The sequence below is a fragment of the Paracoccidioides brasiliensis genome, assembly GCF_000150735.1.
Source record: "Paracoccidioides brasiliensis Pb18 unplaced genomic scaffold supercont2.5, whole genome shotgun sequence".
NCBI lineage: Eukaryota > Fungi > Ascomycota > Eurotiomycetes > Onygenales > Ajellomycetaceae > Paracoccidioides > Paracoccidioides brasiliensis.
The window spans coordinates 1721893-1746914 of record NW_011371362.1 but is presented as its reverse complement, the minus strand read 5'-3'; the positions used below and the strand labels follow the sequence as shown (position 1 = coordinate 1746914).

Sequence of the window (25022 nt, the reverse complement as noted above, 5' to 3'; positions counted from 1 at the left end):
CAACTCATCGTCCAAGTGGGAAAGCTGTTTCTGGGTCGGATCCAAAACGGATGCGGCATTCAGCCTCATTTCAAAGCAACGGTTGTACAATTACTGTCCTGTACGGGGAATCCAGAACATAGCGGAGCCCACGCCTTTCCCAGGCACAGAGCGTAGGTCATTAAATTATGTATGAGTAAGAGAGCTGATTTAGAAGCAGAGCAGTTCGATTAAGGAAGAACGGAACTTCCCTCAGCACACATTCTGTTTCAACGGGTATTCCGCAACGGAAGCGTGCAGGCTGGTAGGTATCGATCTCGGTTCCGAGGCACTTATGTATGTAACTACATACATATGTGTGTCACACTGGCTCTGTCGGTGTAGATGGAAGGCGGTTGAATAACTTTGTAATCTGTGGTGTTAGACACTCATTGCCGATCCTGCTGGAAACGGGCACGATGAGTAACTACTGCAGATACAGTTAACTAGTTAATTATTGGATAGTAGCTGAATCACACAGAAATAATTCGTGCCAGATTAGTTCTGCTGATTGATGCCTTGTTAGATAGTTGTTGGGATGGCAGTGAGCTCCTCCACCAAAGTCTACCAGAGACATTAGAAAGAGCGCATCGAAGACTCCTGTCCCTACTTTTCCCTGTTTGCGTCTTTCCTGATCAATTGGTAATCCGTGGAGGTCCGTGGAGGCATCCCATAGTTTAAAGGCCAGGTGGCTGCCATGGCTACCCGTTATGCCATAGGTGACCCCTTAAATATGAACTCTCCTTGCTGAAGCTTGTTTTGTTTCAACTCAACGGAATATCTATGAGGTATATGGAGGCAGTGACCATAGACACTCAACCTAGTGAACCTGGTGATCACAGCACATCACACCAATCTTGGTATATACATTTTCAAAGCGCGGAGTTTTTAAAACGCTTCGAATTCCAGGTTCCAGGACACCAACATACCCAGAATTTCCATCATCCAGTAAGGCTGATGATAAATACGTGGCGTTGGTGGATGGGTAATTGTACAATTGCAAATTGATAAATTCATTTGAGCAAGACCGTATTTTCCTTTCGACTCCGCATGATCCTGGTGTCACTTGCTGCCTTGGGCCTGACCGGAGGGCACAGAATCCCTAGCTCGCGTGTTGGCCAGAAGTTTTGAATGCAAGAGGTTGGATGGAAGAGAAAAGTTTAACCTTAAAAAAAAAAAACCCCCCTTCTGCTTCCCGCTGCTTTCCGAGTCAATATGGGATTCTTCAACTTCTTTGCAAACCAGGTGGTCCTCCATAACACTCTGGAAGTGTCAATGACTATTGGAGTCTCCTGTCATATGAAGGATGGGCTTTGTCACGCACGACTGGATTTTAATTGTCTCAAATCCTTAAAGTGAATGCTGGGCAGGCCTTTCCTGTAACCTATGCAGTGCAGTTAGTTGCGTTTGTTTGGATGATTAAAATAACTAGTTAACACCTGGCCGAAGATGCGATTAACCGCGAGCCCCGCCAGAAGCGGGAAGGAAAACGTTCCGTCCTCCGCCCTCTGTTAGGCACGGCTGATAATTCATTCAGAATCATCGGGCAACTTTGTTGGAATATCTCTTTTGAACTGAACATTCAATTTCCGTGGGTTTGATCTTTGTGTGATTGTCGATGTGCTGTTACGGTACACAAAATGGATCCGTGTACCTATGTTATGTACCGGGTACGGGCCGAGAGTCCCAACTTGGCTCTGGGGTCGCCCCTGCCAAGACCTGATCCCGGGTACAAGTACCTGGTAGCCTGTATTGATAGTCAAATACATACGTAACAAATAACATAAACATGAATAACGGACAAACTCTTCTACATCAAAACCAGCAATTTTAAGGACTCTGTTGTTGTTGTTGTTGCTGTTGATGATGATGATGATGATGATGATGATGTTGTTGATGATGATGATGATGATGTTTGGCTGAGTGGGTGATTGGAATTCATAGATTGCGTGAAAACGGGGCAGGCAGCGCTTCTTCGAGCCCTTCCACCCACTAATCGTCAAGACTCGGGGTGTGTATAGTTCTGTGCCACTCTCTTCTTCCTCTTCTTCCTCTTCTTTCTTCCCCTTACCCGGAACCCTCGAGCACAGCAATAGGGAACAAAAGAGTAACTGCTCCGCACACTGCTGCGGGTGGTTCTGTTGCCCAACCGTCTGCTTTACCGGACTTCCTCCTGTCTCAAGCTTTCTCCCTGCTCCCATGGTTACTTATGCCCCTCTCAATCTGCCGTCAAACTGACTGGTTCCTGTCAAATGTGGACCCGCCCAGCGAGCAATAAATAAAATAATAGGCGTTGTCAGTCAGCTAACCAACCTGGAACTCCGCTTGTCGGCTGCGCTTCTTCGTCCCGTCGTTACCATCACGGTTAACTGGTGTCAGCCAACCACTGTGCGGTTGCACCGTTGCTCCAGGCGGAGGCTGTTTTTTCCTCCAACCAACCCCTACCTAACCCACCCCCGCCTCTCCACCATCAACTCCAAGCCAACCCCCATCTCCTGGCCACCGGAATCTTCTTGTCTTTCTGCTCTACCTAATCTCCCAGCTGACATCACACACACACGCCCTCTGTTCCGGCCCTTCTAAGCGCCGGGCCGCGATCAATCACGTATCCCCCTCCTCCTGCCCCTGCGACCAAGGAGCCAGAACCCGCCAAGCCAGCGGATGGTGGGAGAAGACCGGGTGCAATATTCCTTCTCGATCCTCGATCACCCATACGCCAACCCTAAGCTAACCGCGATCAACGATCTCTGCACCCGCCGCAGAACATCCCGATCCCTCTTCCCGCTCCCCGATTCACTTCTTATGGTGAGTTAGGAGGAAGCTCTGGAACAAGATGGCCGTATTCGTCCGTGTGTCGGGACCCCCCAATGGTAACTTTCTCGTTGGCTACCCCGGCATATCCGCGACCTTGGTATGTTCCCCACCCGCTCCCATGCACGTCACTTACGCCAAAGCCACCCACATTTTCCAACCCTTGCAAAGCATATTTTGTGAGGCCTAGAAAAGCAAGCGCTTGTCTGTAACTTTGCGTCCATCGCTAATCACTTTTATTCTTTTACACATTTAGCCGCGCATTGAAGGCAAGGTTGAGATTCGCCCCAGTACCGGTGTTTCCGCTCCAGTCCACGTCTCCATGGTTACAATATGTCTCCAGCGACGAGAAACCATACACCCGTCGGCAGATTCCGTGACGAAAAGACATCTGGCTGCCCCTCGGAAGGAACTAACAGATATTGTGGGCAAAGAGATGCTACTATTTCGTTGTGCAATGGGACGTGACCATGAAGAAATCATCGCAATGGACCTCCCTTTCGTGCTTTTCATTCCCTTCGGTCGAGGCGGACAAGAAGCGTCAAGACGACTACCACCAGCAAGTCTACAATTGCCCAGTCGAACAGCAGAGACATACTACGAATTGGTTGTAATGGTACAGCAGGGTCCATCAGACCAGAGGAAATACGCCTTCCCCATCCCAATCTCCAGATACGATACCCTTTCCACATTTGGCATGTATAACCGGCCTGAGTCATCGGAGAAAGTCACAGACCACCTAGTAAGGCTGGGAATATCCCTCCCACGGTGGTCGTACGGACCCCTGGACCCCATCAGCGTATACGTCAAACTCTCGCCCAACCCGGACTGGATAAACAAAGCTCGACGGGTCACAATACAAAAAATCTCCATCTCCATCGACGAGGAGATAATCTATAACCACGAAGGCGACGAGCCGCAACGAAAAACCAAAACTCTCACAAAACGAACGGAGAACGTTAACTTGAAGCTGCCGGAGGCGGGATATATCTCAAATCTAGGCCTTGTATTTCCCTCTAGAGATCTAAGAGATTCAGAGGGCATCCTGCCGCGGGGGAAACCAGCGTTCCCGATGTACGCTGTTAGCGGATTTACCACTACTGCGTCCCTATATAGGATTGAATACTACCTAACTGTAAAGGTGCGATATACTATCCTTAACCTTGTTCTTATCCTTCCATAATCAGCCCCATTCAAACCTTCCATTGTGACCGCATCCACTAACATTTCCCCAGGCTCATCTAACCTCAGCACGAGACATCGTCCTCCGGCAACCGATCGTAGTGTGCCCACTCGACCACGCAGGCTGTAAAGAGGAAATGGAAGCCATCGAGCAAGCCGCCCGAGATGCCAGACATATCAACCCCGATAATCCCATGCTGCCACTCCCCACCATCATTCGCGTCCATGACCCGCAAGCCCGGAAGTATCTGGGCGTTGCTATTGTCGGCAATGTGAAGAAGCCGGTGATTGATTGAATTGGGCTACTTGTATATACATGTAGCCTGTTCCAGCGCATGTGCGTTTGTTCGCATCACGCAGGAGAAAAACGAACTCGAACGGGAACTCGAAAGTGAAATATACACTACACACCTATCTCCTGCCTATTGACGCGACATTCTGATCTAATAATGTTTCAAGTCAATGCCACCACCACCATAGATCCCATCTGTCTATCCATCCACTTGTCCTTCTGGGGTCGTGTCGAGTTCTTCTTCCATCCCATAATGGGAACTGAAATAATGCTCATGCTTTACAAATGAACAAATCAAAGAAATGTGCAAGGAAGAAAGATTAAAGGTTTATGTGAAAACCGGGGGCGGATATAACAACCAACCAAAGAGAAGTTGGAGGATTAGAGGTGTTCTCACACACTCCGCCTCCCCAAAACCCGCTCTCATCCCATCTCACAATACATCCCTTCTTAACTTGACCTCACCAGCCAGCTGGGCTGGCTGGCTGGTTTCTGCACACTCCTAGCCATCATACTATTCCTGATGCCCACGCACCCCTTCTTGTCACGCCACACCTGCCGGTTTTGATTCCTCCTTTCTTCAACCCCTTATCATCCACTATCAACTTCCGCAACTAACGTTGTTATCTACACAAACCCGTTCGCACTTTACGAGGTGCTATATATGATATGGTACCTGTGGTATATTTTGTCTACGGTGATACGAAACCCCTGGCTCAGGGATTCGGGATTTTCTGTTTCTTTCTCTTCTTTTCCACCTGGATCTGACTTTTTGCTGGCTTTTTTCGTTGATTCTTGTTTGCATCTGGCACTAGCCTTGGAGTACGCATTGGAGGTTCCATTTCGATTCGATTCATTAGCGTCCTTTTTGTCTTTTTTATTTTATTTTGTGATGGATGAAATGATCGAATGGAAACTGGAAGCATGAGCAGGAACGGGAGCAGGCGCTTAGATTTGACTTTGAATTTTTTTTTTTTTTTTTTTTTTACTTTAATGTTTTATTTTTATTTTATTCCCCCCTTTTAAAAATAACCCTCTTCTTTTCCCACATTTGATTTATTTACTTCCTCCTCCTTCTCCTCCTCTTATTTCTTCATTTCTATTTCTTATTATATCCACTTCTAAGCAGCTTTCTACCTCCCACTTCATCTTTGGCCCGTCCATTTTCCAATACTCTCCCTTCTTGACCCCCCTTTTCATCCTTTCGCCTTTGCACTTTTCATCTTGGGAACCCTTCCTCTCCTCTTGTCTTCTTCTTCTTCCTTCTCTCCCTCCTCTCATTTTTCATGTACTGTTACTCATAATTCTCCTGCATGGATATGAATATAACATATAGTATGCGGGCTATTCAATTAAGCCCTTTTGGATTGAATGAATGACAACTTCCACGTAATTTCTTGGTGAAAAGGTGGGGTGGACATTCCGTATGATTTAGGTACCTAGTTATGTAGCTTTATGCCTGAAGTCTATAAGCCCATGTACAAACCCAACCCCATTGTCCTCACTTCTCAGTTTATACATTTATCTTCCTTTAAACACGTAACGCCTTTTCCAACAGCTCTCTCAACCCCTCAATGATGTTTTCACCATCGCCACCACTACTATCAACCCGCACACAGCTCATTTCCACACTCTCCCTCTCCTTCTCCCTCTCCAACTCCCGAAGAATACTCTCTCTCAACATATCCAGCACTGCAGCGTATTGGGTAGACGAAGGCCCGAAGGAGGAGAGGGTGTTTGACAGGTTTGTGGATATCTAGGAGGAGTGGGCATGTGTAAGGGGTCATGAAAGGGGATAAGGGATAGAAACGATAGAATCTAAAAGGCCTGTTAGGTAGTTATGTAGTTAAAAGAGCTTACTTGAGATATCAGATGGTGATTGACAGTGTCTGAGGGTGGTGGCATTTTATATCCCAGAGTTGTTACTCTAAACTGCAAGGAACCGTGCGGGGTGTTGATATGGTTAATAGATTGTGGTGAAAGGGTGAGTGAGGAGTTTAGCAAGGGGAGTTATGGAATACGTCTGAAGGACAGGCTGAGTTATTAAGGTATATATTTTTCTATAAATCCTTTTATATATCTATAGAGAAAAGATCCTTCTAGGATTTTTCGTTCTCGAAGGGACTTTAGGTTTGAAGCAGTTTTCCTATCGATTTAAGGATTTCTTAAATAGTTAGTTATTTAGAGAACTCTAAGCTGCATTAGTTACCGCTACATCGCAACTCAATATAACATCCCTCATCCCTCCAAAACAAATCAACGTTAGCAGAAAAACTGCTCAATAACAGTCTCTCGTCTAAAACACTCAAGTACCTTAAAATCCCAATCCCGTACCTAAATACGCATATACATGGCGGATGCCGACGAAGATGCCCTCATCCAACCTACCTCCGCACAAGACCAAACCACGCACATTGACCAGGACCTATCCGACGAAACCCAAGACTTCCGCTTCCTAAACTCTCTCTCCTTGTTCGTATTTCCTATCGCGTCCTCCACGATTAAAATTAAATATTTGTTTTCGTCCGCTGACCATCAATCACCTCATCTAGACTGCCGGACCCCAGCCAACCCGCCTCCCTCCCGCGCCGTGGAGAAAAGGACTTCGAACCGAACCCGACACTGCGCCAGGCTGATGTTCTCGCCGCGTCGCGGGATGCTATGCACAATGCGCTCGCATATCCGAGGCTGCATAACCCGAAAACGCGAGTTGTGGGTATCTACTGTCCAACCGGATTACTGAGGCCGGCGCGGAATCCTACTGGTGGTGGATCAAGAGCGGATAAGGATAATAGTAGCGATGAGAATGTCGCAAAGGAGGGTAAGGATGTGGGAGTTGAGGAGAGTAAAGAAAAGAAGAAAGATAAGGAGAGAGATACAGAACGATACGCTCCTCCAAGAAAGAAACCACCACCACCCCATGGGATTGGCAATGGTACATGTGTCTGCGTCCCTAGTCCACGGGGCCAGCACTTCAGAACCGTCGGGCGATCTGACCATTGGAATCGCGTGTGGCTGCTACCGGAGGAAGCGTTGTATTTGCTGGAACGAGGGAGCTTGGATATCCGATGGCCCGCGCCCGCGGGAGAGCATGAGCATGCGGGTGAGGGGAGAGGAAACCGAAGAGATGAAGAGGTAGAAGATGTGGATGGGGGAATCCCGATGAGTTTGCAAGGGGCGTATGCGTGCCTTATTGGGCGTGGGGGATTAACCTTAGAGCGGTACATTGTATATGCCGGCCTAAGGAGGGGTGGGTATACGGTGATACGGGCACCGAGTTGGGATGACGGTCCAGTTGAGCAGGCTCTTTCTTCTACGACGAGTGGAATTGAAACCCATACCCATCCTGAAGAGCGCGGCGGCGGAGGATTAATCAACCTCCTGTCCCGATTCTTCAATTCGATATACAAATCCATCCCTACAGGATGTCTGGCCCATGGGCCTGTTATCGGGCTAGGTATACACCGTAACTATCGTAAGTCCACCCCTTCCACCCAGGTCCCATCTATCCATTCTCCATAGTCACAGCTAACCTCAAAAAAAAAAAAAAAAAAACTAAAACACAGACGACATATACCGCGCCCTCTCCATAATCCCCACCCACAACCCGACCCACCCAGACCCCCCTCAACCCCCCCAAACCAACCCACCTTATCGCCTAGCCTACCACATCTACAAACCCTCCACCCCCTTCCGCAAATCCACACCAGGCACCCCGGACTTCCGACTCGCCGTCATAAACTCGCGCACAAACCCTACCCTCCCCTCCCTGCAAGACTTATCGGCGCTATTAGAAAGCACGCCACTGGATCCGCCACGGGGAGGGAAGATGGAGCGGCTGATGTATATGCGGCTGCGGCATGGGTGGCGGAATGTGATTTTGGCAGTGGTTGATCAGGGGGTTGTGAGCTTTTTGAGAGTGGCGGACGCCGGGTTTGTGGGAGTCAGGATCTATGAGGAGAAGCAGTGTGGGAGCAGGAATAAGGTGGGCAGAAGTCGGGGGGCAACTGGGGGTGGGGGGCAGAAGGGGAATGGAGGGGGTAGGACATAGCACGGGGCAGTGGGCCCGGAGTCGGTTCAGGACTGAAAGGGAATTGGTTTTGCTTAATATGGACATTTGCATCGGCAAGGTATGCCGCAAACTTTGTAATGATAGCTTGAGAATCTCATGTCTACTTATGGAGCATATGCGGGGTAGATGAAAAATTATGGACTGGGCAAGTAGACGAAGAAACGAAAATAACTCTGAAGCAACCGCCACAGGGCGAAAACAAATGTATCCGCACAGCCCGGAACAGTCTTTAGTGTCTCGTTTGTTGACGAACAATACCATATCGGGCCATAGGACTTGATCAGCACAGAGCAAACCAATTGCATCAGCCCCTATAGGAGATTTCCATAAGAGGTGGTGTGGGAAGAACTAGCCAGTCAACGAGGCCTTCTCTCACAAATACCTCAATTCCAACTCGATCAGTTCTCTCAATCTTCCCATCTCAATGTTAGACGTTTCGATCTGTAGGCGCAGAAAATAACATGAGCACAAAGCAGAGGTACCATGAGTTCTGAACGTATTTGTCAGATTGACGTGATGCGTGATGGGTTTTCAGCTTGCATTAAGTTTTCCACTGCAATGGCCACAAGGAGCGTAGGATTTGCGAACCCAATGAATTGATAAAGAACATTTATCCATCCAGATTGCCACTGATATCCAACTCAACGACGATTGTAGCCCAAGTCTACCCGACACATTCCCGTTTGAATCAAAAGTCCGAAAGCGCCCGCAAACCATTTCCGAAAGAAAATCCCACTAGACTAGGTGTACATGTAAAATGTTCATTTATTTAAGCTATAGACGAATCCATTAGCCGTGCATTCGAAATCATAAGCAGAGAAACCATCATAAAAAGAAAGCATACTATCCAAATAGTCCGCCGCAATCAACAGCTCCAGACACAGCTCGAGTGGAAACTCCATGTCTGGCACGTTTTTCTGCCCCTTATTCCGCTCATTATAGAGGAAGTATTCGCAAACTTTCTCAAGCACGACTCCACTGTAGGGTCCAGATAGAAATAGTAATCGATTAGCAAAAACTTGGCCCCTTGGCTGTAAAGTATTACCGGAAATCATTTGGGTGACAGAGGGGAATGGTTTGGATCAGGGGAAGGAAAACGGATGGCGAGTAGGAGTCCCAAGGACGAACTTCATATTCTCGAAAACACAACGGCCAGTGACGGCTTCGGAGAAATTACCTAGTGAAATAATAATAATAATAATAATAAATGCTTAGAAACCTTAGAACGATTACGCGGGGCTTGCAGCATTAGAGGAACAACAATGTAATGAAAAATTCGGGCAAGGAATGCAGTTCTATACTACTAACTTGCAGGATCTAACATGCGCCGTATCGTGCCAGAGACACAGGCAGCGTTTCGGGGTATTATGAACTCGAATCCATCATTTGAGGCTAGAGTGACGAACTCCGGCGGAGCGGGTTTGGTGGACATACTGGCAGTAAGGGCGGGGAGGAGTTGGGGATTGGGATCTGAGAAACTCCAGACTGTCAAGGATATCCAGGGGCGAGAGCAGGAGAAGCGGTAGTTAGCGCATAACAAACTATACTGGTGATGCCATGATTTCGTGGTGAGTTGGCTTGTTGATATTTAAAATGTTGAATGTTGGCAGCTAATTTATATCCCAGATGAACGTCGCGAGTTGAAAAGCTTGAGACGAGATGCGAGTCGCCAAGTCAGGTGACCCGCAATGTTTTCTTGCAGAGTTTGTATAGATCGCTGGGATTAGAGAGATCTTGGAGGGTTGAAGGAAGTTAAGGGGAAGTTTTTCTTCTTTTGACTAGATACTGGTGAATGCCTGCTCCTTGGAAGACTTGCTCTACTATCAACTTCTCTGGATAACAATTATCTCTACCACGCGACGACTATACAACCTGGAAATCCGGATCGATTGAGGGGTTGCTTTGACATGGCAATTGTGGTCATCGCTGGTCACCTGCAGTCAGGGCGATTGGTTTAGTGGTATAATACCCCCTTAGCATCGCATCCCCCCAACCAACCACGGGGAACAGGGCTGGGGGTGGTCCAGGGTTCGATTCCCTGATCGTCCATATCTTTTTTTCCTTTCCTTCATATTTCTGTGTGTATTTCAATAGCGCAAAATAATTCCCCTGTTCAACAACAGCAACAAGCTCCAATCATTTGATATTTGGGAGTTGTTGTTTACTTTGGCTTTGGCTCTGGCGTAAAATAGCGGAACATTCGTGGAACCGACATATAGAGTTGTATATTGCGACAATCACAGACTATATATATTGCTGCTGTTCCATCAATGGATCGTTAATTACCCTGGCCTACCTCTGTACAACTGTCAATCAACGGCATATAAAGAATTTATGGTGGTATAACATTTCATATATCATCTAATCACTAAACGGGGGAATGCGAAGCGTCACCGGATCCTAGTTTTTCGACATACTAAATACCTAGGAGTCGTCTAACCACTGGCGATATAGCACCTGTTAATCCATTATACTTCAAAGTTGCAATAATGCCATTGGGGCTACCTCGATTACGCTCGGGTTTCCGGTCCCGTGGGCTAATAGTCCGTTGCTGTCGGATCTCAACACCTTGGTGTTCCCAGTTCGGTTCAGAAGCAATCAGTCCGAAACCAGAAGCTAGAGCTCGGGTGATATCCCGAGACCCATGGGAGTTAGAGTGCCTCAGAAGCTTCTCGACAAGCCATGGCGCAACAAACAAGCCAAGGAGACCATTGGAGTCTGCGAGACACCAAAGTCCGCCGCTGAAGGGATTAACCTGCATGGTAACGGGTGGCTCCTCTGGAATTGGGTATGCCATTGCACGTCGATTTCTATGGGAAGGGGTTGAGAAGGTGATTCTTGTCGGAAGGAGTAGGAAGAGATTGGAGGAGGCTGTTAGAAGGTTAGAAGAAGAAGAAGAAGAAGAAGAAGACAGAGGAGATTACGTTGAACCGGGTCGGCCAATGTGTGGAAACAACGACGATCTTCCACAGGGTAATAATGGCGTGGACGTTCACAATCCGGCGCAACGGGCCACTCCGCCTATGCAAAGTATAGAATTTGATAACCTGGTACATGACCAGCCCCATGACACAGTCACTGTGAAGGACTGTGAAATATTTGACTTTGGACCGCGATTTACACTGGCCGTCGGGGACGTCGGCAACCCGTCATTCTGGGGGGACGAGATTAAAAAATTACTGGTACTTCTTGTGCCCTCTCCATACATACTAACACCCTTCCCCCCCCATCCTTCTCCTTTCCATAAAATACTAACGCACATATAATAAATACATACAGGACAACGTGGACATTCTCGTCAACGCCGCGGGCATTTCCTACTCCTCCCTCCTTCCCTTAGCTAAAGAGGAGCATATCACAGCCATGCTCCGCACAAACCTGCAGGGCACGATAGTCGCCTGTCGCACCATGTCGCGGCGCGTAATGCGAGCAAAACCCCTCCAAAAGCTCATCGATAGTAGTAGTATTACCATCACCAACAGCAGATTTACCAAGTGCATCATTAACATATCATCGCTACATGCGATGAAAGGGGGTGTTGGGGCAGCGACTTATGCATCTACAAAAGCGGGTGTGGTGGCCCTGACACGCGCGATTGCGGCGGAAAGTGGAGAGATGAAGGCAGAAGCGAGGTTGAGGGCTAATGTCATTGTGCCGGGGTATATTGAGACGCGCATGGTTGCGGGTATGGTTGAAAAATTCCCCTAACCCACGCTTTTCTTTTTCTTAATGGAAATATTTCGTCAATTCATCGAATCCTTGCTGACTTGTAAAGAAGACCTAAACCCGCAAGTGCGAGAGAAGGCGCTGCGAGCTATCCCGCTCCGTCGTTTTGGGACGGTGGAAGAGGTGGCGGATGCAGCCGTGTTTCTTGCGGCCAACCAATATGCTAATAACTGCGTGTTGAATCTCGATGGAGGGTTGAGCGCTGTGTAAGTGTGTGTAAATTACAGCATGCGATAGAAATGAGAGTGCTTTCCAGAGGACGCCGGTTCCGCTCCATGGGATAGAAAGGTTTAAAGCAGCAGCAGACACGGGAATGAATTTGACTGGACTTGACCGGTATTTTACCAATGATAGCTCGATTTACTGATCACATCTATGCGTTTGGCCGGAGAAAACATACCCCCTTTGACCATTAAAAAACATCTGAACAGTGCTGGCAATAAAGGACCAGAGAAAGTCAGAATGACATCCGGCCCATACCCATCCATATCCATATCCATATCTGAAAGAGAGAAAAAAAAAGAAAGAAAGAAAGAAAGAAAAAGCTCTTTCCATGGCCTTTAATATCCCCTAACCTTGGAGGAGATTAAACAATGAATGCTGTGTGAGTTTGTTAATGCAACTGTACAAAGTTGTGAGTCTAAAAGAAAGGAGGCAAAATGATGGCTCTTCTATCCGTCTTGGTAGCCAAGATGCAGCAGGAAATAAACTTTCACACCTTACAACAATTTGTTCCGTATGCAGCTATACCAATCCAGGAGTAAAAAGTAGATAGGTTCGAAGCCTATCGACAATTTGCCAACGGGGCCATCCCTCCCTTCAAAAAGAAGTAGCAATTCAGCCGTCATCGATCAGAATAGTCCCCGAATCATCCTCCAGAATAATGGGTCTGTCTGAACCTCCATCATTAGCGCCCTCTCGGACAGACATTGTCGCGAGGCGTTTCGTCGACTTGTCGTCCTTGTCTACATCTCCGTCTGCATCGCGCTTCCTCTTTTCTCTGACGACGGCATCATCAGCTCCGGCGTCTATAGCCCCGATTCCATTTGCTTCGCCATTGCTAAGCTCTGGCATTGCTGATTCTGGTTTTGGTTTTCTAGGAATCTCAGGTACTGATGGGAGAAAGATGGATTTTGAGGTTGGGTCGGTCGATGGCCTATTTTTCTAGCAATCAGTGGTTTTGTTTTCCTAGAGGAGACTAGCAGGAATAATGTAGAGCGGTGGTTTAAGAAAGTGGGGATATTCTGACCGTTCAGATACAAGTAACTCCAAGTTGACACGGGTATCGTCATCCTCCTCATCAACAACTGTAATAAAACTATCATTCATAACCCCTAAATCTTTCAACTTTTTTGGGAGGTTGTCGTCAAGATCGGGGTCGTAGATGGTCCCAATCTGATTGTTGATAGACAGCTCTTCACCATACCCAAGCTGCCCACGCAGGAGGTCCTCGACCAAATCGTTCAGTGTTGCTCGTTCGAGGTCAACTGAAATCTTCCCTTGAGCCACGCTGCAGACCGGACATTGGGAATTTGGGGGGTTCAAATGGTCGGTATTTATGGCACGGACGCCCGATCGTTCGAGGAAGACCATCTTTGCGTGGTCGTAATCATCTTTTAAAACCTTAAATGCCTGCAAGACACAGATTGCTGCAGTCATGGCGTTCGTCGTGGCAATTGCTGGGATAATATTACCAGCCATCTCTAATGCGGAGGTTAGTGTAAAGTACAGCAAACAATTGCTGATTCCCAAGAATGCTAAAGGCTCACGTTTTATCTCAAACTTTGATTTCATTTCGATTCCGAAAATGTGACATCGAAGATTTGCACTTGCCGCAACAAAATCAAGCGTGTCTACATCGTCTTTATCAAACGTTATAATTGGCTTCTGACCATCTGTTGTAGCATATTCAAGTTCGCGTAGTCTCCGCGAAAGGCGCCCCAAACTGCACATTGTTAGTTTGGTTTATCGCGGTAGCCAGACACAAATATCCACACGATCAGGGATCTTACGTACCTATCTTTAAATACCGCAAAGTCTTCTACCAATGTCCAAACCTTCTGGTCATTTGAAGATATCGTCGAGTCCACAGCTGTCGCCTCTTGTTGGAGTGGACCAAACGATAGAGGTTGGGGAGGTCGTCTCGCCTTCCACATGCCTTCCATTTTCCGTAGACGATCGATATCTTCATTGAAAACCTTGTTGAAAACCTTTTCCGCAAAATCATCAGATCCCATCGATTGGCGGATGGATAAGAGTGCTTGAGCTTCCTTTTGAAGGTTGGCAATCTCCTCGGCTAAAAAGGAGAGAGTTAAGTTAGCAATTTATGGAAAAAGTGTTCATATATCTATGAGAATTGCATGTACCATTCTCAGCATCTTCGGAGTGGTCGAACTCCTCGGGATCACTATCGCTTTCACCAAACAACTCTCTTGGAATCCAGTTAGTGCATCCAAAGGATATAGAGGGGGCAAGAAGGAGCTCACGGTAGCAGATAGCTCTTAGCCCATACTATGCAATGGATAGGTTGACTGGGGGTACTCCGTATCGTACAGACTGGGAATGACTTGGGCACTTGCTTCGGATTACAGTCATAGCATTCAGTTCGTCCCTGGTATATATGTAAGTAAATACGCCGCTTAACAGAATGTCATTGTATCCCCACCCTTTTTATCACCTGGACTTGGCCATTGAATCCCGTGGTGCCACTTTCGATAAGCGGGACGTTTGCCGCCAGACACATCCTATTGACATGCCGGCGGGCTTCAAGGTTGTCCAGCGCATTAAAAACGATATCGAACGATTCAAAGAAGCTAACATTAAACTGGGAATCTTTGATGTTCGCGTGATAGGCATGGAGGGAGATGTCTGGTCGGAATTTGCTTGCGACTTCCTTTGCGATCTAGATGAAGTAGAGAAATCAGGCATTTGTTAGTTCTTGAACCTCCATAACATGCCCAAGGAGAAATAAATAAGGATAACACATACCAGTGCTTTCGATTTCTTTATATGTTCTTGTCTAAATAGGAATTGCCGGTTTAAATTGCTCAGATCTATTGTGTCAAGGTCTATTATGTGGATTTCCCCGAAGCTGGTGAGTACGAGGTTTTTCAGAAGTTCACAGCCAATGCCGCCCGCACCCACCAAAAAGACGCGAGACTATGTAGGAGGAATAAAAGTCAGCATCAATAAACCTATCCCTGGGGTATTGCCTGCGGGCGAACCTTTCGTATCTTAGTAGATAACGTGCCTAACGACTGCTTGTGGTATTCATCCATATCTGCGTTTTCCGGGCTTGCCCTGTGCCCGGGAGGACGATGAGATATTTAATGACTGATAGCACAGGGTAGCAGATTAGGAAATGGGATCCCAGAGAAATAAGAAACGAGAATGTCTGGAGGGGTAGAGGTGCAGGGTTGAAGCTTGGTGTCGGTTGGATGAAATAGGGAGCCTCGCGCTGGTCTTGGCAGAGAAGTTTCAAAAGTTGATGTGACAGGCAGAGCAGGTCAGTCATTGGACGGAACATCGAGCTGGGGAAAATATGAGCTGATGAGAGGGGAGAAATATAAACACAGCACAGCATGCGGAGCATAGGGTAAAGCATAGAACTGCCTTTGATTTCCACATTTTTTCTGGATCGAAAATTTCTATCTTTTTGTACTACTCCTGTCTGTCCACGCTGAACCAATTTTGTACCGTCTATTTGAATTTCCCAGTGTAACAACTTTCCCCCCTTCGCATTGAAATGCGATAAATAACCAGATCCTGGCATCAAAGGAAAGGGTCAAAAAACCCTTTTTTTAAAGCAGCGTGGGATGCATTGTTTTCCAATGCAAGCTCTGCATTGGTGTAGCTCCTCTTATTCTCATCTTTCTGCAGAGTACTAGAGGGATGGATGCAGCCAATGAATCTACGAACCATTGCGTTTGATAAAAAAAAATGAACAGCTGCAGAATTGACTAGTCCTGTATCTGATCAGAGAATACCACATTTCCATAGCATGATAACCCTTGTGTTGAATTCAGTATACTCGTTATCAACGGAGTAGTTAACTATCAGTTAAGATATTTGAACTCATTGTAGCATGCCCACCTACCTGAGCATTGCACCATACCTCAGATGAAAAGTAAATGTTTCCCAGATCTATTTAGTAACTAAACATTCATTTTTTTACTATCATCACCGCCCGTTTCAAGGTGTAAAGATTAAATCTCCCGCTTGAAGTGCAATTCCTGATTGGATAAATAGCTAACTAGTTAAACTATCACTTGGTGTCTTTCTGGTTACATAATCTTCCATGACAACCCGACTTTCTGTAGGATGGTTGAATCTCTCATATTGGGAGGCCTAGCTAGCTATCTAATATACGCTATATCACGTGCGGTGGAGCGGCAGCCCGGGCCAACCATACGCCCAACACTTTCGTCGTAACTAAGCTGAACAGATCTGGTACGTAACTTTTGATATTTTTGAATTACGGTGAACGATATACTTTTTTTTTTGAACATAGGGTGTTGGAAATGATGCCTTATTTCTCAAGTTCCCCAGTTTTGTCATTTGCGTTTCACCTTATTTAACTAATTTACCGTTGGGCAATTTCGTTTTGATAGTAAACTGCCCCCCTTCCTTGGAACAGGGTCATCAACTACATTTGTTGGGACAAGAGAACAACTGCAAGCGCTGGATTTATACATTATTCTGAATGACACGATGTCATCAAAAGCGTAGATAAGCTGCGCATTCTTTTCTTTTATTTATTTCTTTTTGGGCTTTTGCTTTTATTTATTCCCCATTCCGACTGGGAAAAAGTACATATATCCAGTTACAAAGGGTGGCAACAGCCAGCAAATCCTACAAACATCTCATATTTGGCCCGTCGTCCAGAAAAAACGAAGCAGAAATGTCAGACGATGAAGCAGATCCCGAACTGCTTGAGCTGCTCCGTCAATCCCTCGGACTAGGACGGCCTACCAAGTCAGGCCCACAAGTAGACACCTGTGTGCTCTCAGGAGCGAAGCATACCTTTGACAACTCTGTCGACGTCGCCTTAGACCCTTTGAGAACCAAGGCTGCTGCAGAGACTATCTGGCAGATGATGCAGAAGAAGCAGTATTCGACGAAGAAGTGGGGGGAGCATGAACTGCACCCGCAGACCAAGGATGAGAGTACGGTCAACTTCATCTTCACGATGGATTTGTTGAATTTTAGCTTTTGGTCCGATGAGACGGATGAGTCGAAGCAGTTTGCTATTGAATATCGAGGGAAGAGATGGAAGGGGTATTGGAGTCTTGTTGCTGCACTGCAAAGGGCGCTGGATGAAGGTATTTTTTTTCTTTCTTTTCTTTTTCTTTTGTGCTATGGAATATTTTGATATCTGTGAAATTTCTCTTATGTTCAAAAAATGGTTGGCCTAAAAGCTGACACTATCAGAGATCCCAATTACGAGTTCGGATTTCTGGAAGAATGAAGATGAATGTACAGAGGAGGTATTGCGACATGTCTTCAAGTCTGCAACGGACGAGGAAATACCGCTCTTTCAAGAACGTCTCAATTGTCTCCGTGAGGCTGGGGAAATTCTACACGATGTGAGTGTTATTGTTATTTTTCCTTTACAAATAAAAGGTGGAAAACCTCCACTTATTTGCTGCATTGCATTGCTAATTCCGATACCTAGAAATACCTCTGCAGCTTCACAACCTGCATCGAAGAAGCTAATGGTTCTGCGGCAGTCCTTGTGAACCTGCTAGCCGACAACTTCCCCTGCTTCAGGGACAAGACTCGATTCGAAGGGAAAGAAGTGCGCTTTTACAAGCGAGCTCAGATCCTCGTCGCAGATCTCTGGGCATGTTTTCGTGGCAAATCCTATGGTAGATTCCACGACATTGACAAACTAACAATGTTTGCAGGTACGTGATACCTATTTTTAATAAATACCATTATTTCTCTTTCCTCTTCCCTTTCCCCTTCCACGACCTCGATATCTGCTCATACATACACAGACTACCGCATCCCGCAAATGCTGCACACCCTCGGCTGCCTCCTCTACTCTCCCCCCCTCGAATCGCACATCCGCCAAAAAAAGCTCTTGCCAAGCGGGCACAGATGGGAAACCGAACTACGCGGCACAAGCATATGGTGCGTCGAGCTGATCCGCCGCCATATCGAAAAGCAGCATTCCGACATGATGAAGCCGGGCGCGTATGCAGAGTTGACGCCGCCATTGACCACCGCCTGCGGGTCTGCAGTGGCGTCGGGGTCTGTATCGGTTAGAGGCGGAGATGAGGAGAAGGAGGGAGATGATTCTGCGAGGGAGGTTGGTGTTGATGAAGGTGGGGCTGAGGGAGATGACGTGCAGCCATTAGGAGTCAATGCGGTGCTGATTGATTTTCTGCTGTATGATACGGCGAAGGAGCTGGAGAGTCAGGGGAAGGAGAGCATTCCACATCATCGGACGAGGAGTATTTGGTATTGAGGTTTTATCGATGCAGTGTGTTTGTGCGCATTCGAGTGGGGAATCCAAGTTTACATTCTTCATGCTCCTTCGTTCTATTCCAAAGGATACTGCCGTTTCCTCACCTTTGGTCCTATTTCTGCTTCATTGTGAGGCGTCTACACTGCTTTCTAGTTAAATTCCCGCTTATTCCAAACAAATTGCATATATAGGTGGAAGGAGCTTACCTAGGTATCCCAATTGCATAAAATGGGGCGTTATATGGTGGTTAAGAGACAGCTTCTATTAATCGTAGAGTACATTCACAATCTATTAAGAAACCATGATGTTATATAATAATGCTTGCTATATCTTCCACCAAGTGAGCCAGGAAGGTATCGTAACGCATTGGTCGTGACATTGTTTTCATACAAAAAGTCATAACGATTTTTTCCACGAACACTTTAACCAAGTTTCCCTCATCCAACAACCATCCCACTTTCAATAGCCCGTATCCTCCCCATTATACCTGCTTTCCACTCCAAGTAATCCCCCCTCTTATCCTCACTCAACCAATTGAGGCGGTCCTGCATCATCGTGCCTAACCCTGGCTGCAAACCACCCCGCGGTTTTTCCATACCATCGCGGCTCCGGCGTCGACTCTCCATTCGGAGAGCCCTCTTTCTCTTCAAACCGACGATTATATCTTTATCACCATCATTTTTTTCGTCATCAACATTTTCTACTTCATCTTCATTACCCACGGCTGGACCAGGAATATTTTCAAACCACTCAGTCCCAACCGTCCAGTTCCGCAACATTATTATTGACAACCAGTCATCCACATCGCTTACATATGAGGTTCCTTCCAAACCAAGGCTTTCCAATGCCGCAGAAGCCATCTCAATATATGTATCCACATCCAACGTCTCCGCGGAAGACGAAGGCCGCCGACGAGCAAGAACAACAAAATACACCGCCACAATCAACGTAGAAATCCTATCTCTGTAAATTTTAGTATCCTGTGAGTCAGGATTTCGAATCTGCGTCGTCGTCTTTACCGAAAGCGGCGCAAGAAATTCTGCTAGTGTTTCATCCCACTGCTCCCCTGGTTCAGAAATGAATGAGAGTATTGACGAGACACCCACAAAGATATGCGGTGGTAAGAGCAGGGAGATGGTAGGGCGCGAATATGATGTGGAGGAAGGTGTGCGCGTAGATAGTGCCTTGCAGACCCGTCGAATAAGCGGCATCGTCCAGGAGGGCGCGTCTTGAATTGATTTTTTGTTCGATACGCTGTTGATCCCCACGCTGCTCTGGAGAGGTGCCTTTCGCCTATTATTCGCTGTTTTTCGAAAGGGGCTCATGGGGAGAGGACGTTTCAAGGGCGAACCATTTGCTGTTACTGCTGGGGAATTCTTCGACGGTGTCCGTAGCGATGTAGACGTGCCTGTTGGTTTCCTTGGGGTGGTTCTTGAAGCCGTTGTGGATGATTTCAGCAACGCCTGCTCGAGATAGGTATATGTTTTCTTATACACGCGTGGTGGACATGGTGGCCTTCCGAGGAGAGGGGGTAGCTTGAGTGATTTGCTTAATCTACACACATATATATATATATATATATATATATATATTCCCGTTCAATCAGCCTGGGTGATTTTTTTTTTTTTTTCAAAATAAAACAGGGAGAAGAATTGAGCCTACCGTTTGCAAGCGATTTCGGCACAGACATATGGTCTAGCGATTTCCTCCTCCGGCCTCAAGCTGCTGCCGTAGCTGCGAGACTGTGCGAGGAGGTTTGAGGCATGGTTGACAAGCTCTGGTGGGAGAGCTTCGGCGTGGGTGGGGAGGAGATTTGCTAGAGCTTGCTGGAGGGATTTGTTGCTCATGACGCGGGGATTGTCTATGGGGAGTGATTGTGTTGGCAATGGATGTAGGATAACACGCTTTTGGGTTTAGAATTTCCCGTCAGCTTCGCAGTTTGGTCGAGTAATTTTGCTGATTTGTTCTGGCAGTTAACTATATCAAGTGTTGAGAGTGCGTGAGGGTAAACTTCAGTTCACGGGGAAAGTTGTGGCTTGAGCTCCAGAGGCGATAAGATACATGTATTTAATCATGTCAACAAAAATTACTTTATTGTCATTGACTCCGTTTGCAAGCTGTCAGACCAGTTCCCTTACCTAACTTCCACAATCTGTGACATCCTTATGGAGAAAGGTTTAACTACGGGGGGCATGCACATATATCTTTAAATCTGGACTAAGAAATGCTACCATCTGCGGGGACATAATTACTTACCTGCTGAAAGTTGAACTGGATGTTTAGGTCAGTTTCATACGCGGACCTAAAATCCATGGATAACCATCGCGTAAGGTTTAGTCAGTTGAGTTAATCTCAAATTGGTACGGTTCAAGATCTGGATTATTTAACTGCAAAATATTAGTTAGTTATAGGATAAATAGTTAGTTAAACATAACGCAGCTGATTTAACCTTTTGCTTCCCAGCCTTTTAAGCCAGTCATCGATAAACTTCCCAGTTGCGCCAGGTGTATCCCAAGATCTGTGCTGAATATGTGGTTGTTTTGAGTGATTGAGTGATGAAGGTCATCCGAAATGTCAGAGAATTGATGTCATTATCTAGTTGATCATGCGACGGGAATGGGACTTTATGCTAGAATGCCGCCCAAGTCATTTCTTCCCCCGCGTTTCTTCTTATTGGACGGCGCCCGAGGCAATGGGGGTTGAAGCCGGGTATGAACTTCGGCTTTGCAGAGAAATACCCAGATTCAGATTCCAATATTTAACACTGCTCTTCTGTTGAGGAGAACTAACTAGTTACTTGCTGTGCTCAAAAGTGGCGTTTCCCTGCTGCTGGTCATCAGATCAGGTTCATCCGCCGTCCCACCTCATCCTTACGATAGTATAAATATGTATATGAGGGGCTGTATAGTTCTTGCTCCCAGTTGATCCAATACTAATATCGCGATTATCTACATTGACCGCCGGATACTTCCCTTTCGAAATAAAAATGGGACAAAATTACAAAGAAATTTCAGCCATTGCGCAGAAACGCCGGGATGATGCGCTCTCTGCCTTCTTCCCTATCCCGGATGTTGAAGAGGAGAGTCTTCCTCGGGACCTGAGATCCTACCCAAAGACTTCTGGCCTCTTAACGCAAAATGAGCTAGACATTGTCGATGCTGACGCTCAAACCCTGCTTCAAAAGATAAAGGAGAGAACACTGACCTCAGTTGACGTCACAAAGGCATTTTGTAAGGCTGCTGTGATTGCGCAGAAACTGGTATGAATATCTGCGCCAGTGGGCTGGCTGCTTGTTGTAGCCTTTTGCAAAAGCTAATTAACTCTCCACAGACAAACTGCGTCACTGAAGTCATGTTCAATGAAGGCTTAGAACGAGCAAGGTATCTAGATGAATACCTGGAACAGACAGGATCCGTCCTGGGACCACTTCATGGTTTACCATTATCTCTGAAAGACAGTTTCATAACCCCTCCTTATCCATCTTCAATCGGCATGGCATTACATGCAAATACTCCCACGGAACGGGAATCTGTCCTTGTATCCATGCTCAAGGACCTGGGCGCTGTCTTATATTTGAAAACCAACATCCCGACAGCAATGATGATGGCAGAATCTACAAATCGGATCTGGGGCGAAACTAGGAACCCCATTCACAAGGGCCTTACCCCAGGTGGATCAACGGGTGGTGAAGGGGCACTTCTTGCAATGAAAGCGTCGCCTCTTGGCGTTGGAACGGATATCGCTGGTAGCATTCGCATCCCCAGTGCTTTCTGCCACCTTTACGGTTTAAAACCTTCTTTTGGACGATTCTCGACCTTGGGAGGGCAGCCAAGTATCGCGGGCCAGGATTTCATATATGCTGTCTGCGGGCCCATGTCCACATCCCTTGGTGCCGTCAAGTTGTTTTGTGAATCTGTTCTCTCCGATACAGCAGCACCCTGGAATCTTGACCCAAAAATCATACCCATGCCGTGGAGAAGAAATGTCATCCAGCCCAAGGGACGCAAGCTACGATTAGGAGTTCTTGGGGCCAATGATGGGACGATAACTTGCCATCCCCCAGTAGAGCGTGCTTTGTCTCTCGTTACCAACACCTTGAAGGCCGCAGGACATGATGTGATCCCTTGGTACGTTCAACGAGTCCATGCATCTAGATGGCACTGGGAGGGAAGACTAACCACACTGCGATAGGGAACCAACTAACCACAGGGAGATCGTCGATTTGCTTAACGAAGGCTTTGACGAGCTAGGATCTGACGCCATCATCCCTTCTTTGGAGGCATATGAGGAGCCATTATTCGGCTCCATGGAAAGGGCATTCAGTGCGTGTAAGAGAAGGACTACTAAGTTTGATCCGGCCAAACTACGGCAAATGATCACGAAAAGAAACCAGTTCCAAAAGGAGTACCTTGACCGGTGGATGGCAACTAAAACAGCAACTGAAGGGCCCATCGATGCCATAATTGCCCCCGTTGCGCCAACAGGGGCTCCTCGCCTTGGTCAAGGGGAAACAGTGGACTATGTCGGGTTTACTGGATTCGTTAATTTGTTAGGTAAGCTACCGATTCATATTGATCCAGGAACGCGCTCCGATGAAAAGGCTAATATGTGAAAACGATCTAGATATTTCTGCCTGCACATTCCCTGTGACTCATGCTGATAAGTCGCTTGATCTTCCGCGGGGTGAGGGATGGGTGCCTCTGAACGAGAAGGATAAAATTATACAGGCAGATTACGACCCTGAGTTCTACCATGGAGCTCCCGTCTCCCTGCAGCTGATCGGGAAACGGCTGGAAGAGGAAAAAGTGCTTGAGATGGTTGAAGTCGTGGCTGACGTCTTGCGAAATAGAAATACAGATTAGGGACTCTGCAGTTATTAGTTACCACGGCCAATCGTTATCATCTAGATCTCTATAGCAGATAGATAGATCAGTAAATGGCCTTTCACACAAGAATATGCGTATCATCGTATCATCACCATATCAATTCGTGTTTTGTAGCTTACATCATTACTCGTTTCTTTAACGTAACCAATCACTCAACTGGCCAGATCACTCAACTGGCCACCTCCCCACTGTACATTAAACAAATCTTTAAATTCCGCCACCACTATATTAAATTATCCATTAAAAAATTATATACAATTAAATCCTAGCTCTGCAAGCATCCAGGGGCCCTATGTCCAGTATTCCCACACTTGCTGCAGCGTGCCGGTGCTCGCTTTTTAGTGGGTTGATTTGAATCCTCCACCCCTCTATCCACCATCTGCTGAGCAGCCTGAGCAGTCTGAGCTCTAGCTAATCCTTCTTCTCCAGTCAGAATTCCTTCCTGACCTATGTAAACACGGCCTTGTCCTCGCTTGCGTTTCTGCTTCTCATTTGCAGCTCATAAAGCCTTGTTCTTTTGAGCCAAAAGAGCACCCCCATGCATAGCTAGTTGGCACCCCCGAACTAGTTGATCTAGAGCTTGGTTGGTAGGACTAGGCGGGCTTTGCGTACGATGCTTGATAAACTGCTTGAGCTTGTTGAATTGGCGTTCCAATTGGACAGCATTTCAGGGAGTCTTTGGGGTCCAGGAGGCCTGAGATTCATGAGATGTGCCTGGGGGACTTGGTGTATGTAGTTGATAATATAGGCGTTCAAGAACCTCCTCTGCATTGAATGGCACTAAGCCTGTGGCTCTGAATCCATTCTTAATAGTCATATCCTTCAATGCCTCCTTCCTAGCAGCAGAATATAGTTCTAGGAATTCCTCCTTATCCACATGATTAATGCCAAGCCTCATGCCAGATTCAACCTGCTTGCAATATGCCTTCTTCAGGGGGGCAAAGCAGCTCACATCTAGTGGCTGCAGCAGATGGGAAGAATGAGGTGGCATATAGAGAGCTATAATAGCATTCTCTCTGCAGAATTGGTCAAATTCAGCAGTGGCATGGCTCCCATGCCCATCCAGAATCAAGAGTCTATATCTTCCAACTGTATAAGCCTGAGTATGCTTGTTAAACACCTCTTTCAGCCATATTAGACCAAGCTGATCAGTGGTCCAGCCATTCTCACTAACCCCAATTACCCAATCTGCTGGCAGGTTTGTATACCATGAAGCCTGGTGTAGCTTGCCCTTGAGAATAATCATTGGAGGCAGGCTCTGTCCTCTTGCATTGACTGACTCAATCACAGTCACCCATTCCCTATTTCCTGGCTGTATAAGAGATGCCTTTCCAGCTCTTTCTGACCTAGTGACCACTAAGGTTGTTGAAATAACCCCCATAAGAAAGCCAACTTCATCAAAATTATATGTATCCTCAGGTAGAATTCCATACTTCTTCATGGCATTATCCACCATTCTAAACCACCTCTTTATAATCTCTGGATCTTCACATAGAGCTCGCTGGTGATCATATCTGCGTGTGAGCCTGGTCTTCAGCTCAGAATGGCGTTTAATAAATCTCC

The 25022-nt window shown here is 46.7% G+C and overlaps 10 protein-coding genes and 1 non-coding gene across 11 annotated transcripts; 6 read left to right on the top strand and 5 right to left on the bottom strand.

Moving 5' to 3' along the window:
* Positions 1-1677: 1677 nt before the first annotated feature.
* PADG_11861 (uncharacterized protein) lies at positions 1678-2219 on the bottom strand (the record flags this gene model as incomplete). The annotated part of the gene is made up of 2 exons (XM_010762274.1): positions 1678-1765; positions 1825-2219. 2 exons carry the CDS (start codon positions 2217-2219, stop codon positions 1678-1680), a joined length of 483 nt encoding a protein of 160 aa, XP_010760576.1.
* Positions 2220-2851: 632 nt separating this feature from the next.
* PADG_05010 (uncharacterized protein) lies at positions 2852-4307 on the top strand (the record flags this gene model as incomplete). Its single annotated transcript, XM_010762173.1, has 3 exons — positions 2852-2929; positions 3086-3970; positions 4065-4307. The coding sequence occupies 3 exons, from the start codon at positions 2852-2854 to the stop codon at positions 4305-4307; spliced, it is 1206 nt and encodes a 401-aa protein (XP_010760475.1).
* Positions 4308-5834: 1527 nt separating this feature from the next.
* Positions 5835-6208, bottom strand: PADG_05009 (uncharacterized protein; the record flags this gene model as incomplete). Its single annotated transcript, XM_010762172.1, has 2 exons — positions 5835-6059; positions 6164-6208. 2 exons carry the CDS (start codon positions 6206-6208, stop codon positions 5835-5837), a joined length of 270 nt encoding a protein of 89 aa, XP_010760474.1.
* Positions 6209-6653: 445 nt separating this feature from the next.
* PADG_05008 (uncharacterized protein) lies at positions 6654-8354 on the top strand (the record flags this gene model as incomplete). The annotated part of the gene is made up of 3 exons (XM_010761928.1): positions 6654-6775; positions 6856-7778; positions 7870-8354. 3 exons carry the CDS (start codon positions 6654-6656, stop codon positions 8352-8354), a joined length of 1530 nt encoding a protein of 509 aa, XP_010760230.1.
* Positions 8355-9136: 782 nt separating this feature from the next.
* Positions 9137-9807, bottom strand: PADG_05007 (uncharacterized protein; the record flags this gene model as incomplete). The annotated part of the gene is made up of 3 exons (XM_010761927.1): positions 9137-9353; positions 9504-9552; positions 9684-9807. 3 exons carry the CDS (start codon positions 9805-9807, stop codon positions 9137-9139), a joined length of 390 nt encoding a protein of 129 aa, XP_010760229.1.
* Positions 9808-10318: 511 nt separating this feature from the next.
* PADG_11860 lies at positions 10319-10424 on the top strand. Its single transcript has one exon. It is a non-coding gene; the product is annotated as a tRNA-Ala (tRNA).
* A 440-nt stretch (positions 10425-10864) lies between these two features.
* Positions 10865-12311, top strand: PADG_05006 (uncharacterized protein; the record flags this gene model as incomplete). The annotated part of the gene is made up of 3 exons (XM_010761926.1): positions 10865-11557; positions 11655-12060; positions 12151-12311. 3 exons carry the CDS (start codon positions 10865-10867, stop codon positions 12309-12311), a joined length of 1260 nt encoding a protein of 419 aa, XP_010760228.1.
* Positions 12312-12938: 627 nt separating this feature from the next.
* On the bottom strand, positions 12939-15379 carry PADG_05005 (E1 ubiquitin-activating protein UBA2; the record flags this gene model as incomplete). Its single annotated transcript, XM_010761925.1, has 9 exons — positions 12939-13257; positions 13351-13804; positions 13871-14046; positions 14118-14397; positions 14468-14532; positions 14588-14712; positions 14767-15003; positions 15090-15260; positions 15326-15379. 9 exons carry the CDS (start codon positions 15377-15379, stop codon positions 12939-12941), a joined length of 1881 nt encoding a protein of 626 aa, XP_010760227.1.
* Positions 15380-17001: 1622 nt separating this feature from the next.
* PADG_05004 (uncharacterized protein) lies at positions 17002-18573 on the top strand (the record flags this gene model as incomplete). The annotated part of the gene is made up of 4 exons (XM_010762171.1): positions 17002-17422; positions 17532-17686; positions 17776-18007; positions 18101-18573. 4 exons carry the CDS (start codon positions 17002-17004, stop codon positions 18571-18573), a joined length of 1281 nt encoding a protein of 426 aa, XP_010760473.1.
* Positions 18574-19010: 437 nt separating this feature from the next.
* Positions 19011-20420, bottom strand: PADG_05003 (uncharacterized protein; the record flags this gene model as incomplete). The annotated part of the gene is made up of 2 exons (XM_010761924.1): positions 19011-20127; positions 20236-20420. 2 exons carry the CDS (start codon positions 20418-20420, stop codon positions 19011-19013), a joined length of 1302 nt encoding a protein of 433 aa, XP_010760226.1.
* Positions 20421-21559: 1139 nt separating this feature from the next.
* Positions 21560-23435, top strand: PADG_05002 (uncharacterized protein; the record flags this gene model as incomplete). Its single annotated transcript, XM_010762170.1, has 4 exons — positions 21560-21832; positions 21904-22700; positions 22765-23126; positions 23197-23435. 4 exons carry the CDS (start codon positions 21560-21562, stop codon positions 23433-23435), a joined length of 1671 nt encoding a protein of 556 aa, XP_010760472.1.
* Positions 23436-25022: the final 1587 nt, after the last annotated feature.